Source organism: Strix uralensis, chromosome 6 (genome assembly GCF_047716275.1).
Source record: "Strix uralensis isolate ZFMK-TIS-50842 chromosome 6, bStrUra1, whole genome shotgun sequence".
NCBI lineage: Eukaryota > Metazoa > Chordata > Aves > Strigiformes > Strigidae > Strix > Strix uralensis.
The window spans coordinates 16,144,659-16,163,258 of record NC_133977.1 but is presented as its reverse complement, the minus strand read 5'-3'; the positions used below and the strand labels follow the sequence as shown (position 1 = coordinate 16,163,258).

At 44.1% G+C, this 18,600-nt stretch overlaps 1 protein-coding gene across 5 annotated transcripts in view; it reads right to left on the bottom strand.

The window, feature by feature from the left end:
- The window catches only part of KLF7 (KLF transcription factor 7), a 65,654-nt gene that overhangs the window by 10,101 nt on the left and 36,953 nt on the right, over positions 1-18,600 (bottom strand). For all 5 annotated transcript variants that reach the window (XR_012629442.1, XR_012629444.1, XR_012629443.1 and 2 more), the window contains exon 3: positions 6,031-6,154. Coding sequence is in view for 2 of the 5 variants with exons in the window: in XM_074872956.1 (XP_074729057.1) it covers positions 6,031-6,154 (124 nt within the window). In the remaining 3 variants the exon portion in view is untranslated. The remainder of the gene's footprint in view (positions 1-6,030; positions 6,155-18,600) is intronic.

Genomic DNA, 18,600 nt, shown 5'->3' with positions numbered 1-18,600 from the left:
GTTAATTGAGAATAAGGTAGGGCATGAATTTGAAATGAAGCATCTATTCTTGATTAACTCGCTCTCTAAAGGCTTATGACTGTCTTCTTTTGAAATTACTTAATCCACTTGGGAAGTGGGTTAAGATACTCAGAATAAAATACACTTACTCGAGGAGAAGAGCAACCCCACAAAGAGTTAATCAGGAATTACTATTCTAGAACAGCTGCCCTATAGTAGACATGCTGCAGGGCACTCACAGCAGAAGGAAGAGCAGCCCAAACTCAGGCACTTCACACCACCAAGATATTGTCAGAGTGATCAGGGGAATAAGTTCTCAGGAGGACAAGTGCTTTTCTTCCCTGTCATTCAATATACACTCCATTTTATCAAGACTGCCAGTACGCAAGAATTTTTTTTCGACTTCATACCCATTAGAAATGAGATCAAAAGCACCAACCCATTTCACACTCACCATCACAGTGTCATTAAAGATATGTATGGCACCAGAGAGCAAACTGCAGGACAAGTGGGCAGTGGTTCTGGCTGCCTACCCCAAAGCCCTAAAATGGAGCCTGACTGTCAGAGCAGCAGGACTCAGGCACTCTCAGAAATTAAACTTTGACTAGATACTTCAAGTTGAGCACTAAAAAACAGGAGGTTTCCAAGTTCCCTGCAAATCTTGGCTTCCCTTCTTTCCACTCTAAGCCACAAGACACTGGCTTATTTATTTTTACTAAAAGCAAAAAACATCTATTATAAATATCACACAAACCCCCACATATCTGTTTTGAGAAAACTGTTTTTGTAGGCTCTGAGGGCAGCACAAAAAGCTACTTCCAGAACTGACTTGCCTGGAACGTCTTTTCACTGCCCCACAGACTTAGAGTATAAAAGAGCCACCGATGCTGGTATGAAGAATATCCAAATGGCTTATTATGAGAATCTGGATAGCTCATACATGGGCACCGAATGTATTTCCAAAAAAGCAGTAGTTGAGTATTACGTATTATTCAGAAAGAAAAAGGTAAAAGAGCAAATTGAACTACTCAGTAAAAAAAGCCAAAACCAAAGATAAAAAAAAGACCACTCAATCTAAAGGCAAACACCCAGAGGATAAACACCCTAAGCAGAGAAAGGTTGAGAAAGAGAAGAACTATAAAAATGAAGAGATTTAAAATAGCTAGGGATTCTTTTCTGTCCTGCTGGCAGTACTCCCCTGCATGGGCAATCTATCTGCATCTACATGCAGAGATAAGCAATCAAGATGTGCGTTTTTAAGACAAAGAAAATTTGCAAGAAGGCAACTTTTGCAAGAAAAGCCAGATACTCATCTTCTGTGGATGAGCATAGCTCTGCTCAAATCAGCTGTTCTCTACTGATTTCTAGCAGCTTACAAGGGGGTTAATACCTTCAGAGTGGCAAAAATTAAAAAAGACTTCAAAGTAGGAGGGAGGCTGCATTCCTCCAAGCTCCTACATGAAGCACTGCGAGACAGACGAGAATCTGACAATGGACACTTGGTTTTCAACACAGCAGGCTCAGCACAGCTAGAATTTTCTAGCCCTAGGGTGCCAAAATACACCCTTGGACCAACATCTCTCTGTCAGTCTAAACTGAGAAAGCAGCATGCTCTGGCTACAAGGGCTGCCAAAACAAAACAACAGCTTGAGTGGCTGCCAAAAAGACACGCACCAGCTGGCACTTCAGTCTAGGACTAGTCCTAAGACCACCACCCAAGCATGGCTTTTCCTCTCCGATTGTCTCCATTATAGATGTAAGCCAAGAAAAAGTATGCTGAGTCATAGCACAGCAAGATCTATTAAAAATATGGATTCAATACATCGTTTCACATCAGTAACCACAGTATTAGCATCTAGTATATTTTTCGGCCCTAGAATATTTTTATAGCTAATAAAATGGTACCATATTTGCTAGTTTATAGCTAATAAAATAGTATAATACTAATTCTTCACATTTTCCTGCTGACTAATTTGGTTAGTTCTATCTCTTGGTAAGGCTGGTGGATGTCAACATTTATTTTCAACAGTAAAAAAAAGAGTAAAAAAAATTTTGCAGCTAAATCACACTGTCAAAAAAAGCTATTGATCAGTGGAGACATTTTTTTCCTTCTGGGACTAGACAAAGCAGTGGAAAAAGGTCCACAGGATATGCTGTCAAGGCAAACTCCTTTCTTCACAAATTAAGAAACAGCAGGTTGCTGGTCTCTAGTGCTGTCCATGAGACAAGACCTTGCTCCACACCTCTGGTTCTACACCTTTTCCAGTTCCAGACCAGCTCTGCACTTTGTACATAGGCTCATCACAATCTTCCCCATCATCCCTCCCCCAGTCCAGCTCTTCCTAGAAAGGACAGTTTATGCTAGAATAAGATACCCTAATTCTGAAAGTCATACAGTGATGTGTGATACATAAATTCCCTGCTCCCAAACATGATTCCCTCCTTTCTCTTTTTGCTCTATCTCCTTAGCAACACAGTACTGCTCGGCACTGAAGCCTCTCCAGGAGAAAGAGGGAAGGTAGCTACGATGAGAGAAGAGAATATGTTGCTTGTCCATCTTTCTTACAGCTGTGGATTCTCCACTGTGGGATGTGTTCATTACAGCTAAATGTGCTCTTAGCTTGCTGTCAAAAAGGAAACCACGTGCACACGCGCACGCATGCAGAGCAACATATACCCCAATAGTCTGGCACTAAGTTGCCACCTCCTAAACACATATTTATGCAGAACAAGCGAGTGCCACTACCCTGTCATCCTCTCCCCCTTGGAGTGCTGAGGGCTTGCACTGTGTGAAGAACATAACCCTAGCCTGTGTTTCTGAACAGCAAAATTCCTGGGGAGTGCTATAACCAGCATATCCCTGGTGTCTGGAAGGCACTAGGGACTTGTACGCTGCTTTCCACACCACTTTAGCTGATTCTCCTTTCTCCCCTGCTGCCACCAAACCACACACCATTTGCAGTACATATGGTGCTACTCAAACCAGTGGTAGTTTGCCAGCTATAACTAACAATGTGATCCGTTGGTTACATGGTGTTGAGATAGGGCTGGGACAGCACGAGAAGAGAATCACATCTTCTTATCTCTTTTGTTTTAAAACTGACCTGTACACGAGGATATTAATACCCCTTTGATGTCAGCCAGAAGGTCAGAGACACAAACACATCTGAAAACAGCCTGGGAAGGGAATTGCAGCCAGACTGTGTGCACAACATTCCCCTTCTTTGCTATCTGAATCACCACTTTCATGCTCTGATTGCCAAGGTATGGCCTTCACCTCTCAAAAACAACAGGCATATGTTTTGTGCTATGTCGGTGTTGTTAAAAGAGCTCCAAAATGCTCCTTAAAGTTTAACAAGCCAGGATGTCTGAGAGAGTGACCACAACTCCTGTCAATAATGGTGGGTGTGATAAAGGGCAGCAGTTCAAATAAAGCAAAAACTGTTCTCCAGCTGGGAACCCTGGCTTGGGAAGGAGCATCTTTAACATTAAAAGTCTGCCTAAATAGCTAAGGACAGATTTAGGCACATGTTTCAGTGCTTGCTTGAGGTGACATCTGCAATAGGTGGTAGTAGAGAGATCTGTGAATGAGAAAAGAAGGAAAAATAGTCGTATGGCAGAATGGCCAAAAGGAGAACAGGCACTGTCACTCTATGAGCTTGCAACAACTGACTGGGAGAGTAAAGACAAATCTGTCTCCTACTTTCACACACAGATGGTATGTGCATGGACTTTAACAGTGCACAATTCCCAGCACTCTTAACTTATTAATAAATATTTTTCCTTCATCTACAGATTCAGCTGAAGAACAGAAAATGCATTAAACGATTGCAGGAATATCTCTCTTGACTGCAGTAAGTGACTTGGCTGCCAAAGAAAAAATCTAGGTAGGAAGGGATAATATGTAGAGGGAGAAGAATGAATACTTAACAAAGGGCTGAACGAGACTGAGGAGTTGAAAATATTGACTGTATTTCTTTAGATCTCTGTTAAAAATACGGTCTGTCCTGACACAAAAACCCTGGGGCTTTGTGTGTGTGTGTGTGTTTGTGGGGCCAGGATGGTTAGTTTGTTCTTCAGAGGAAAGAAAAGAGAAAGACAATGCCTTACATTCAAAACAGAGAACATAACTGTTCTCCTTCACAGAAGTGCTTATACAAAAGCAGAACTCCAGAGGTCCCTACTTGGTTTATCCTGTCCCTCATTCTGAGCAAACAAAAGATAATCCAGGGATAGAACAAAAGGTAATCCAAGAGGAAGCCCTCTGTGGGGGAAAGGGGACGGGAAAAGGGGAGACAAGGGCAGAAGAGCACTTAAGGAGATGAAGCTCTTGGACAGGCAGGATGTGAAAATGATCGAATTTCCTTCCCATAAAAGGATGGGGTCCATTGTTTATGTCCCACACATCCTCTTTCCACGCATGTTCTCGGCTGGTCTGCTGTACCCAGAGGCTTCCTAGAGCCTTTATTGTATTACAAAACGTTTGCTTATCAGAGCAGAGAACCTTAGTGCTGCATTAAAAAGATGGGTAATTTTCTTAAGCCTCTTTTAAAAATATATATAAATAGGATTAGCTGGATAACATGTTCAGATGCAAGCACATTATTTGATTACTCAATAGTGGATCCAGGTTTCACCCAGGGCACTGCCAATCTCCAGCTGGGGGGTGTGAGGGGGAGAAGTGCTCATTGTTCAATGCTGTCAGTGCTGTCAAGAGTCATTACAGGGGTAATTGGTTTTGCTCCACCCTAATTTCTTATCAATTGGGATTGGGGATGGGGAGGGTTTTCTTTTGTTTTTTTTTCTAAATTCAGAGAACCCAGCTTTCAAAAACGCTCAGCACCAAGCAAGGATGACCAGATTTTTTCAGAAGAGCTCACCATTCATTCAAGCAGCTAAAGTGATGAGGACTGCAAAAAGAAATCGGCAGTGAGTAGCGATAACCATGGCTCTCACTGGGAGCTGTGGGGTGCTCAGCTCACCAGTCAAAATTGGCCCCTCATCTCTGAGTGCCCAGAGGAGGACTGTTGCATGAGAGGCTCTTCAGGAACTCTGGCTCTGGGCACCTGTCAGGATTTTAAATCTGGACCCACACAGAATGAAGGTGCAGAGTATTTCCCACATCAAGCAGATGTCAAGGGTGAGATTTAAAACTGTAGGAAAAGATTCACTAATTAGTTGAAATGTGCATAGATCACTGATCCTACACAAAACTATGAACTATAAGATGTGCTTAAATCACTCTTGTGCTTTTGAAAATTATGCCCTTTGCTGTCTTTTATTGACTCTCCCCTGTTACATCTGGGGAAGCATGGAGTCCTGGGCTCAGTGGTAAGAGAAGACAATGATCATACAGAAATTAAGTGCTTTTTTCCTAGAGATTTTCTACAGGTTTGGGGCACTTGTGGCACAACAGCCACACACACTCCCCATGCCCCCTGTCATACACCCATGTATCTGTGAGGCCCACCGTTTTTTTGAGGCCCACCCTGGCAAAACGCAGGCAGCCAGCAGTGGTGCTTGGGGTAGTCCCTGAAGCAGAGCAAATAGAGGGAGGTCTGCCTTTGTGAGGGCACCAGACTCAGAGGACCAGGAGACGGAAAGCTGTGGAGATGCTTTGTCGAGAGGTCCATCACTGAAGTGATCCAGGGCCCTCTGGATGTCTTCTCTGCTTTACGAACATTAACAAGAGCTGCCCTATGGACTGAATCCTGTGCCTACAACAGACACTGGCAGGTTTCAGTCAGACCTACAACTGGTCCCACATCTTTCTCTGTGCTGTGGGATGGAAACAGCTTAGGCTGCTTTGGAAGTATTCCTGCTCTGCCAGCCTGCCTGGCCACTGAGGCAGACAGGACAGGGGCAGAGTGGAGGGTCCCTCCTTGACTCGGGGATCGAGGCAGTGGGACAGGATGCCAGAAGGGACCCCTCTGTCGGGAGCCAAGTCTCTTGTCTCAGGGAAGCTGGTGACTCCACGCTACTCACAAAGTCCACATGCTGCTTGAACACAGTGTTAGGAGGCTCCATTACCTGTCACAATGGTTGCATTTAAAGGGCTTTGCACCCGTGTGCTTTCTGTAATGCCTCGTGAGCTCGTCACTCCGTGCAAAACGCCACTCGCACCCTTCCCACGAGCACTTGTAAGGCTTCTCACCTGCAGAGGGGAGGAGAGAACAGTCAGCGTGGCAGCAGCATTACTGAGCACTCAGCTTGCAAGCCCTGTGTCCTCCCACCTCGCCTCTGTCCCACTCGGGCAGGTTAGCCCATCACATAATTCATGGCCAGTGTGGGATGGAAACAACTTAGGGCTTATGATGCATTGTACTAAGGGTGGATCCAGCCCAAATTTTACTGCTGCTAAAATTCTTGTACAACCTTATTTCCCATTTCTAACAAAACCAGTCAATTAATCTTCAAAGAACATCCCCAAATGTCTGTCCTGCTGTGAGGCTGAAGCCTGATTTTCAGTCAGCTTTTCAGCTCGCTCTGCCCTTGCCAGATGAATTACTGTGGTTCCTGTGAGTGGCTCTACTAACACCTGAACACACTGCAGGTGTACACCACTCTAGAGTGACCACCACCACTGCATCGCCTGCTTTACCCTGGCTCCCATTTACCCCTCACATGGCCAGACTCACATGTGTTCCCCTCAAGCTTTCATGCCTGCTGCCCCCTCGGACTGCACCTTCTTTAGTTGCTTCTGACAACAAAAACTGTTCCTCAGTTCAAGAAATTATGCATCAGGACAATGAGTGCGAAAGGAGAAATGTTTTCTTCTTTAAATCAGCTGGTCCTTCAGGCTTTTTGCACTATACCTTTATCAGCTGTAATTCTGCCCCAAAATATTAACCATACGACTGAAGGCAGTGAAACGGTGCAGTGATAAAACAGGAGAGATTCTGGTCTGCTGCATTCACATCTACCTATCTTCTAACGCAAACCAGTCTCTACAGATCAAGTCTGTCATGGTGTAACATCTGTGAAGTCATTAGCACCTTCTGATGAAGAATTCCAAGGTCTCATGCCCCCCCTTTTCTTATTCAGTGCATGTATTTGTGTGCATGCAAATTTATCATCTCCCCGCAGAACAAATGCTCCAGTGCATCTCCTCCTATATAAACTCCATGTCACTATTCCCCGCGCAGTCGGCACTGTATGGATGCATTAGAAGAGGAGAGAGTTGAGATAAAATGCAGACAAGAAATCACTTTCACTACCAAGCTTCTAAGCTGGGAATTATAAACAGAGAAGGGATTATTACTGATTTATTTTTCTTAAAATTGTTAAGAAGATGATCTTAAAAAACCCACCACTGACCAAACTGAAGTTGTAGGCTGCATGACCTCTCTATGCCAGTCACGTGAAACAATCACTTGGCCACAGCAGACAAATTTCTCAGTGCAGAAATGCAGATTTCTATATTTAACATGTCTATTCAGCAAGTAAAGGAGTGAGATCTGATTATGGGAGACCTATGTATTTCAAGGTGACAAATTGGAGAGGCCAAAAGAGCAAGAAAAGTGAAAAGGGCAAGAGAATTGCATCAAAATACATGAAAAAAGCTGTTCTATGGTGAGTGATTTTCTGCCGACTTCCTACTGCACAGGCAGCTCTCCTGCACAGTGGTCATCCACCCCAGAGAGAACAGCAGAGTGGGCTGAGACATTAAGTGGAATTGAGCCATTTTACTGGCCTCTGAGAAGTTTCTCTGGCTCAGTAGCTTAATTAAAGGATTCACTGGGGTGAAGCAACGAAGAGGGGGCAGCAGCTGGCAAGACTCTGCCAAAATATCCATTTGTCCCTCAGTCCCTGAATGCAGAAAGGCCAGTCTGGATGCCTCTGTTGTGTGCCGCAGTTCACCATGGGAAAAAGCGCAACAGGACAATGGACTGAGCCAACAATAACACCACCCCACTTAGATTGTGCCTGCCTGGTCATCTCTGCAGACTTGCCTTTTGGGTTTTTTTTTCCTTTTAATAGGATTTCTTCAGGGGGAAAAAAAAAAAAAGCAAGAAACTTCTTGTTAGGAGCCAAGTGCTGGTGTCTTGTTTCTGGGCTGCTTACTCAACTGTAGTTCAAACACTGTCACCAGTGCTGGCCCCAGACACAAGAGCTGCAGTTGCAGCGCTCTCCCTGCCCAGCCCTTGACATCCTACCTGGCACACTGTATCTGCTCTCCCCTTTGCAGAGAAAAGGGATTTCCCCAGCCCTGGTCATGTCTATGATGGCGTACCAGTTTTGTCTGAACAGTTCATGCGTTATTTTTAAGAGCTGTCAGTAAACAAGCCTCGATGATAACTCAGCTTCCTTGGTTCTCTGACGCTCTCTAGTGCTTACCTTAGAGTGGAGACAGCAAGGCAGACAAACTGCCTTGCAGTGCATGTTTGCTACACATGCTGCAAAGCGAATGCAGAAGGCAACTGCTCAGCCAAATCTGGCAGGTACAGCCAATCTGAATGATACAGTCGCCTACAGAGCAGAAGGGTGAAGGAAAAACATCCTGAGCTTTCTGTGAAACCAGGGCTATTAGGACTGAAGCCGAGTTTGGCTTGTTAACATTTGTCAAGATCTTTGAAAATGTACAGTGCTATATATAGGTTACGAGAGACAGAAATGCCAGGCATGATTACTGGTAAACCCATGGATGTCACATATCTCTGTTACTTGCTGCAGGGGCTCCTCTCTCAAGTGTTCCTGGTCTGGCCTTGCACAGCCCTGAGCTGAGTTTTGTTTTCAGATGCTTTTTCTTCGTAACCCAAGCCTCTGTTCCACAAAATGTCAGACAGTACCCCTTTGTGCTCCAGACAGCATGCTGGCATACAGTGCTCCGTGTAGCACAAGATAAATGCAAAGGAGCATGGTGACCTTTAAAGCCATGTCAGACGGCTCCTTGACCCAGAGACCTCAAAGAGGTTAGATTTCCTGCCCTCCTGCAGCTACACAAAAACATGAGAGGGCCGGAGGAGAGAGACCTCCATATCTCTGCACATGAAGACTAAGAACACAAACTGCTTATTTAATGGCTGCTTTCACCTTACCTGAAGATGAAATGAAAGCGTATCTTGCTGAGGTGCACATATGTAGGAAGCATGGGAATGGAGAAGGGGGGGAGGGTCCTCCTACCTCACTACTGGCAACGGCAGGGAGAATAAATGGGAAGGATCCTTTCCATGTGCCAGGCTGTTCTTCTGTTGTTGCAGAGGATTAGTGAGAATAAAAGGATAGATGGTGAAATCCTCCTCTGCTGAAGGCAATGGCAAAACTCCCACTCACTTCTACAGGGCCAGGATCTCCCCCTTTTTAACAAATTAATTATGAGCTTCAAAATCCAATTAAAAATAGGAACATGGAGCTGTGCTACACTGACTTTTTTCAGGCTCTAATTCCTGAAAATTAATAACCACACTTAAAACTCATGCCTGCAGGCCACTCCCAGGAAGGAGGCTCTACTCCTTAAGTCACCTTTATTCAACACAAGAATCTGTGCAGTGCTTAAACAAAGCCATAAATCCACATTTATACAAATGCACTCAGTGGAGAAGCCAATGCACATCTGAAAAGAAGCTGATACCCAGATATGCAGCTGTTAAATGCTCAGCTGTTTCAGTTCAGAATGTGCTCCACACCGTGGGGCCGGTTCAGCTTCCACACATCCACAAACGCACCTGGGAAGGGCAGGCAGCCAGCAATGCAGACATACATTCAAGCAGTGAATTATGCAATTTTCTGAGATAAGCACTAGTGTTAAAACAATGTACCATTTGCTTATGGAAAATCTTCTAGAACTGATGCAGAATAGTGGCTTTCAGCTTTTTCTGATTTTTTCCCTGGGAGGTAGAGACCACTACCTAGTGATTTCAAGCTTACCGACCACTTTCCAGTTTCCTTGGGCAGCATGTGCATCAGAGAGCAGTGCAGCGCAGGAAAGGCAAGCTGTGTGAAACAGTGGGCGTGCAGGACCCAACACCCACACCGCATGCATCTGAAGGGTGTTATTTCTGGCTAGCCGCAGCCTGGTTCTGTGGCATGAACCATAGGTTCCGTAGGTGAAGCACACCAGCTGTGCACTTGCAGAGTGCCTCCTGGGACAGGACATCCAAAACTCTGTTTGCGCTCTGGCAGGCTGAACCAAAGCACAATGAATGGGGGCAACCAGAAGACTTGCTTCACAAGGGGATGCTTGATCACCAGAAAACAGTACACAGACACATCCTTAGTTGCCTGCTGAGGATCCCTGAGAAGCAGCCTGCACATGTCTGCAAGCACACAGAGTGCTGTGCTGAAACCCACCCATCTAGAAGGACCTTATCATCAGAAAAGTTAGTGGTACAGAAACACTATTAGCCCTTCAGATGTTTTAGGGTTTCAGTCCATCGTGACTGCATACTTTTGTGAAGCAGCCTCCCTTCATTGTGGCTCTGTCCTGTGCTCCACAGCCCATTTTAATCTTTGCATATTCCTGAAACATATTTTCATAGCCTGAGACTGGGATGCTTGGGGAATAGGCTCTCTGTTCCAATTCTGTTTATGGCACCTCACACAACCTAGCTCCAAAGCACACTTCAGTACAGTCTGGCCCTCCATCCTCTTTATTTCACCCAGCCTGGTCCAATCTGGTAACTGGAGGACAAAGACCTTTGCAAATTTTCAGGAAACATGCAATAGTAAAGCTAAAATTTATGAGTCATAATAAAAATCCATCACTTCGTCAGCCCTGAAATCGGGTCACTATTCCTTTGGTGACTAAGACAAATGCAAGACATTAAATATTAGGCATCTAGTTACAAAAATAAACAGATGATTGGTATAGTTTTCTCTTGAAAACCAACAATTTATCATTTGAAAATATGAATGAGCAAGTACACAATCCCACCAACACTACCATGGCAAACACACACCAGGTTCCCAGCCAAACATGACTGATAGAGCTGGGCTAGTTCTGTGATGGAGACTCTACACTGGTCCTTGGGACTTCTCCCTCCCTTTTCCAGCCTTGGGCAGTCTTGGTGAGTTTCATCTCATGCAACTTTAGGTTTCGAAAGCCATCATCTGAAATAGCTACCTATGGCTCTTTTTCAAGTTAACGGAGAGGCAAAGGCATGTGTGGAGTGTGACACATCAGACCCCAATCAGACTAGAATTGGACGTGAATTTCTCTCCTTAGATAGTAGAGGGGGCTAGGCAAGCAGCTCAGCTGTAGGCAGCTGTATCTTTGCTCTCTCGGCACAAAAAAGAGAACATCAGATTTTCTCTCAGCACATACTTATACTGTTAATCCTATACAAGCCTTCGCAATAAATATTCCCTCACAAAACACAGTAGTGGGGATGCTGTCTCTTCTCAAAATCCAGAGACCCCCTGTCCTTGCCAACTACATCCTGCAGGCATCCTCTAGGGCCCCGGGGATATTTCTGTTGTACAAGGTGTATACCAGCATTTGCTATAGACATCTCACACTGTCTCTTTCAACAGAGAGTGATTAGTAGAAACATTAGGTTACAGGACCCAGAGGTACATAACCGAGATCAGCTGAGGACACTGTCATGATCACAAAACTATAGCACACAATGGACACTGGGCATATTATACATCTTATAGCTACATTATTTGTTGCTAGCCCCAAGGGTTAAAGAGTCACGAGTCCAGTTTCCCATAGAAATAATGAGGGTTTAAAGAAGAAGAAAATAGTATTTAGAGATCATTTGCCTTCTGCTTTGTAGATAACTTAGGGCCATGATTTTAAACTTCTATTTGCAGCCCTGCAGGCTAGAAACATTTATTACGAAATACAGAGAAAAGAGTTTGCTCTCTATTCCCTGGATTTCAAGGGCAGGGACTTTAAGAAAAATCTCCAGATTTTGGGATGTGCATGATAAGATCACTGAGTTGGCAATGTTGTGGGGTGAAATCCTGGCTCCATCAAAGTTATTGGAAAAATGCCCATTAAGGCTTGAGTTTCACCCTGTATCTTTACAGAATTAAAAGCAAACAAAGATATTGTGATTATCCATTGTACCTATTTCCTTATCCCTCCCCTGCACCCCACCTTAAATACCACACCACAAACATATGTTGATTACAGTGCACTTAGTAAAATGATCAAGTAGTTTAAGCCCCCAGTCCTGCAATGAACTTCAGAGGAGAAACACAGTCAAAATCCTTGCTAGTATCTCTCTGTGCTAAAACGTGGTACAGTCACGGGGACTCCTTTTGTTGGTATGACCGATTTAGCCAAAAATACTTGAAAAAAACCAAATCCTGTCTGTATGCACATTTTGAAGGCCATCCAAATAAGACATTTGTTGTACTATGTTTTAAGAGCTCCTTAATATCATGTTACGTAACTACACAAAACTAGCATGCAAAAGCGTCTTTAAGAAAACAACAGAAACACCATGAGTTCTAATCCATCATGAATTATTTACATATAGTTTCAGGATCCCAAAAAAAAAGTTTTATGAAAGAAACACAAAACATTTCCTTCCTTTTTAAAATCTGTGATTTAAAAACTATTCAAAATGAAACTAGTTCTAAAAGCCTCAATGTCTAAAAATATGTATTGAAAGACAGCTTTAGCTACACTTGCTCCAAGACTGGTGTTCCTGGAGAACCAGACAAACTGCAAATTACAACTGAAAAAGGAATTAAACGCAAGATTTTTTGCCTGGATTTCTCCTATAAGGAAGCTCTGGGGGCCTGAGCCGTGCAAAGAAATGTGTGAAGAATCAAGTAGCACCACTGGCTTTTTAAGAGTGTGTTTCAGTAACTTTCCTCACCACCCTTTCTGAGAAATCCTTTTGGGACCTGCTGTTCCCAGGCTAGTGACTGGGACTGTGCCAATTGCAGCGAGCAGCGGTGCCACTGTGGGACAACCCAAGGCATCCTTCAGAGGCCAGTGCTCAGGGAGATGCTGTCAGTGCAGACGCAAGTTGCTCAGAAATGCCAGAAGCCGGTGTGGTTTTCGGTGGGAAGCAGCCCCCCAGATAGCCTCGCAGAGAAACGCCAGGCAGGCATTTGTATTTGCTTTGCAGTTTATTACAAAAGTCTGCCACAGCACAATGGGATGCCTAATGAGGAACATCACATTAACAATATTTTATATTTATGTAGCACTCTTCATCTCCAAGGGTCCCTGAGAGCTTTACAAGCTACATACATGGCATACCAATGAAGCTGAGACATAATTCTTCTAATTAGCTGAACATCAACACACAGCACATGGCACAACGGAAAATGTTACCGGTCACTCCTCTCTTCCTATGGAAAGAGCTACATGATATTTAATAGAAGCATGTTGCAGAAGGACATTCAGTTTTAAGGACTCCTGAAATAATGAAACCAGACACATCTCCTTAACACCTGTGCCTGTCCTCCCTCATTACATACACACGGTCCATCAAATATGAGACACAGAAGAGGAGTAGCCCAAGACCTGCAGCTTGTTAAATATCCCTACTTTCACACTAGATTCAGCAAGTTACCATCACACAGCTCAGGCAGCTGCTCTCCTGGTGAGGTTACAGAAAAGCTAGTGAGCAGCTGCAGCTCAGCACAGAACAACATCACCCTCTTTTTAAGATTAGTAAATTCATTTATTTAGCAAAAAGGAAGGGCAGGCTATTTAATACACACATCCTCTGGAGATCAATGCTAACATTTAAGTGTATGTGCGTGCAACCCATCAACCAGTAAAACTAATTACAAAAATCAATTTCAGATACTTTCTGAGCCTTTCATTCCTCAATATACTCCTAATTGATTTTTGCTGGAGAATAGAAAGCCTAATTATTATTTTTATTATTACAAAGGAATGCAAGGGGGGGCAGTGGTCAGTCCTTAAGTGGCTCACCGATGCTTTCTACCCAAAAAAAAAGAAAAAAGAGAAAAAAGACCCAGGCATTTTATTCACAGTTTTGCCACCTGCTGGAAAGATGGAAAAGCCTTTGAAAGGGTGACAAAGCACAAGAGAAAAGCTGGCAGCAGACAGGACGGGGCAGAAAAGGAATGTGACAGGATTGTGAAATACACAATGTGAGAAGGTTGTACCTATTTTTAGACAGGCAGGGATGATCAAGTGTAAAAGCAGTACATTTCCATGAACGATGTACAGCTCCTTTCATCCAAAAAGGTCAGCAGTGCCCTTATAGAGAGATGGCTCTGATCATGTCTATATTAGAGATGGGGGAAAAGAGGTTAAGAACCGGACCCAACGTCCAATCAGTCTTTCTACAAACTTCAAACCTCTGGATTAGTCCCTAAGGGCCTTGCCAAAGCTTGTCTACCAAAGCAGTCTTTGGCATGTAGCTATTCAGGACATGAAAAGAAATGAATTGTTGCAGCATTATGTCTTACACACACACAAGCACCTAACACACATCCACAAAGCCCACTTTCCTAGCTGAAAAGCAGAGAAAAGCAAAGCATGTAGCAACATTCAAAGAAATGGAAATTTTCCATTTCTACTCTACTTAAGAGGATGCATTTAATGAATGCCCATTGCCATACATTCCAAGCACTGAAGGTGGGGAGGAACACCACACTTTATTTCCCTGGGTCTACACAAGACTCCCATTGAGAGCGATAAAGCCTTCAAAACACAGCTCCCCTTCCAAACCCCTTCTCTGCAGCTCCTCTCTGAAGGAAGCTCCTGGCTGGTGGAAAGCGGAGCCAGGGGACAGACGCCGGCGCCAGCCTGGGTGCACAACCTTCACTTCTGCCCCATTAATTGCCAGTACATCCTCCCCCAGCCCCAGGCCCTGGGGACAGCAGCAGAGCGGCAGGCCCAGGCTGGCATCCAGCAGCAACACCAGCAGCAAAACTACCCAATTAAGCCTCCAGAATAAGTGAGGGAGGGGGGAGGAAAATTTAAAAAAAAGAAAAGAAAAAAAAAGAAAAAAATAAGGATGGAGTTGCTTGGCAACGGGAGGGCAGAAGCAGCTGTGCAGCAGGTCGGGCTGGTACCCAGGCGGCAGGCTGGCCCATTAGCACCCTGCATCTCATGCATTTCGTGCCGGGGTCTCCTAGTAACAGCCTGTGCACGCCGGGCTGTTGCGCGCTTCCCCTCCTCTCCTCCTGTTTCTCCCCATCATGCGAGGCATCGCTGTTTGCCCTAATTACACATTCTCCGCTGCTTCAAGCTGCCATTACTTCAGTCCCCAGAGGAGCGGCAAGAACTTTAAAAAAAATCTCCTCTAATAAGGGCTTTTAGTTTCAGATTCAGTGGAGCTCTGCGAGCTCAAAGATGCAAGGCAAGGTAGAAACGGCAGAAGGAACAGATGAAAAAAGAAGAAAATTCAGCAGTTCATTCGGTCAGATTTTTCCAGGACCCTGAAATATATTTTTTCCCTTTGTTTTTTGTAAATTATCCCGGAGGATGAACAATGAAGACAGCCCTTTAAGGGACATGGCGCATATTTACATAATCTGGAGCAGTGTATCCAAGATGTGCTCTTCGGACACCCTCATTTTAGGACAAGAGTTTCTGAGAAATTCCAGGCAAAATATAAAGGCAAATATTCCAGAGAAAATATAAGACACATGTATCAGGGTCTAGAACTGATGAAAAAAAATTAAGAGGAATAGACACTCCCTTTTCCAAATGCTAACATTTTAAATGGTTTTCCTCTATATTTTTGCTAATGATGTGGGATTTTGCTTACTCAAACTATTACAGTTTACTATTCACCATTTACATGTCACTTCATTTCCTCCCTTTTGCTGCTGAAAAATGAGAGAAAGATGACCAAAAAAATGATGCAGACTGGCAGAGACAGCACTGGAATAAAACACAAGGGGAAAATAACATACATTCCTTTCTGTTTCCCAGTTTTGTCAACAACAAAAAGAAAAACAGAAGAAGACCCAGGATGCTTTCATTCATTCAGATATTGGATTTGATTTGGGGGTGGAGGCAGAAGGGAAATAGTGTGCTTGGGCTTAAAAAATATACTGGCAAGGTCTCCCAGTGAAGGCTGCCCTGGTGTTAGGGCAGGGCTACCTCCACGGCATCAGGCACATGATGTTTCTGAGGGAGATCCCATCCCTCCTGGTGCTTTCTCCCTGTCCTGAGGCTGGAGGTGGCAGGCTGTGCGTGGCGGCGCAGGAGCTCCTTGCTGCTTCACACTGAGCAGGGCTCAGTAAAAAGGTCTTGGCAATGCTGCTGGGGAAAACCTTGGTGAACCAAGCAGTCTGGTGTCAAGAGCACAAGGCAGTGAGTAAAGGTAACTAATTTTACTGGCTAGGAAGTTTCCTCATCTGGATTTTGGAAAAGGCACAAATGATTACCTGTCCTTAGCTCTAAGGGAGATACAAACACCCAGCTGGAAAGCACGCAGGTCATTCATGCTGCCAGATGAGTGTAACTAAAGGAGGACACTAATGTACTATGAAATTCTATTGCTGGGTGATGCTGCATCCTCGGGGAGAAAATTTTTAAAAATAAAGACGTTTTCTGTACGAAACACATTTCCTAACACACATTCAAAGACAAACAAAGCCCAGGAAAAGAATCACCTTTGGGATTCTATGGGTTTTGCAAAGAATTAATGATAAAATTGTATCACATATACCACACTCATATGAAAGTCAGTTTACAACAGATCACAGCTTAGTCCATTCAAGTTAATTCTTGTCCAGATATTCATAGATAGAAGTCTTCTACTCAAAGACTATTTGCCATTACATAGGCCAAGTTTTTAGCTAAACTTGTTACACTGAGGACAGCTTTCTTCTTCCTGCCCCTCCCTGACACACATGCCACTTCTCCTAAAAACCAAATATTTTCCCTCCAACTTCTAAAATAACAAACATAACCACACTGGAAAAAGACCAAATGTGGAAAATTTCACTCCTAAGAAGCAAAAGCTTTGCAAAGTTACAGGTGACCAACAAGAAGATGTCCAAATAGAGGTTTACACAAAATTAACCATAACACAGTACCATGCAGTTACATATTGAACAAAAGTACATACAGATGTGCATGCCTGCATTTTTATAACATTAATTTCCAAGAACTAACACAAGCTTCTAGTGCACTAATGATCGCTTATGGTCATCATAAAAAACTAGAATGACATTACAAAATTGTCCAACTGATCTATTAAGTTCTCTCTGTCAGTGGTAAGAGTCCAGAGATACGGGAGGAAGGAATAAATCCCTGCTAAGCCTCTGAATGTGCACTGCCATACAGTGAGGACACCTTTCTTTCAGTACTCAGCTGGGAATCAGCTTTTATCTTGAAAGACATGTTTGTCATCGTTAGCTTAGCTAGCATGCCTTCAAATGTTTTTTCAGCATTCAGTTTTTTGCAGTTCCAGTGTTCAGTCATGGGTTTTGAAGGCCAGACACCTTCAGGAGCAAATCTGCCCAACACAACATTTGGGTGCCTATCTACAAGTGGGGACTGCTGGGATTGCAAACTGGCCTGCAATGTTTTAACAGCTTTTAATTCTTATTCAGCCTTCTTATCATGTATAAAGCTGACCAATGGAAAGGTTTTGATCACTCTCAGAGACCTGTGGATAAAGACGGTCCCACGCACTATTTTGTCCTCCCCTTTCCCAAATGGCTGCACTAGCCTTTGAAACTGCCCTCACTTGACATCCTTGTCTCTCATTCATTTCAATCGACTGCAGCACATTACCATTCACTGCTTGACATGTGGTAACCAACTGGCTTTTGAGAGTGGTGTTAGACAGAAGTTTTCTGAAGACATAAATACACTTTCTCCAGAACTGCAGCAAAACAGAGACAATTTTATTCATGAAATCCACCCTGCATTCTCTGCATCATAAGCTTGCCCTTCAGCTATCTTTACGTACATTTTTTCAGCCATTATTCCTAATGTTAATGCAGCCCTGGCTGGTCTCCCTACCTGCAGCTGGTCTGTGCTATACGGTGGGCACCACCTATGCCATGGTGCCCATGGTTTTATTTGGGACCCCACCACCCTTGGCAGAAGCATGGACACCGCCACTGTGTTTAGGTCAGCCTCTACAAAGCCTTGCAGTTCATCTGCTCCTGCTTGCAAGTTGCTGCTGGTGGTACATAGATATGTGGGACTGTGTCCGTATGGGGTGTGAAAGGCAGGCTCTGGATTAGGAGAGATCCATCCAGGCTCCTGGCTGCTTGCCCAGATGTGACCCAGACTCAAATGCCCACTGTGCTTAGGAAGAGCCTAACCCGGCACCTGGTTTTGAGATGAAAGGTAGCGCGCTTGGCTTTTCCTGCCCAGAGCACTTCAGCTCTTCCAGCCTGCTCATGCTCTTCTCATCCAGCAAGCCCACCTTAGCCTAAAACAGCATCTCAGAGCACACATCTCTGGTTCAGGCCTGGTGTAACCTCAGATATTTCAGAAGTGCCAGTGCATTGGACAAATGGACAAGAAAATCATAGCTTCTTGTCGTTAACCTGCCATTTGTATCCAGTGTGGGACAGCAGCAACATAAAGGGAAATTGGCAGAAGACAAGTTTTTTGAGGGCTTTTTCTTCAAGTCTTTCTCTGTGATCCCTATCATTTGCCCCCTTGCTGGGTGCCTCAGGAGGTCTCAGGGGTGGATGGGTATAAAGAAAACACTGGATGACAAACTAGAGAGGGCTCCT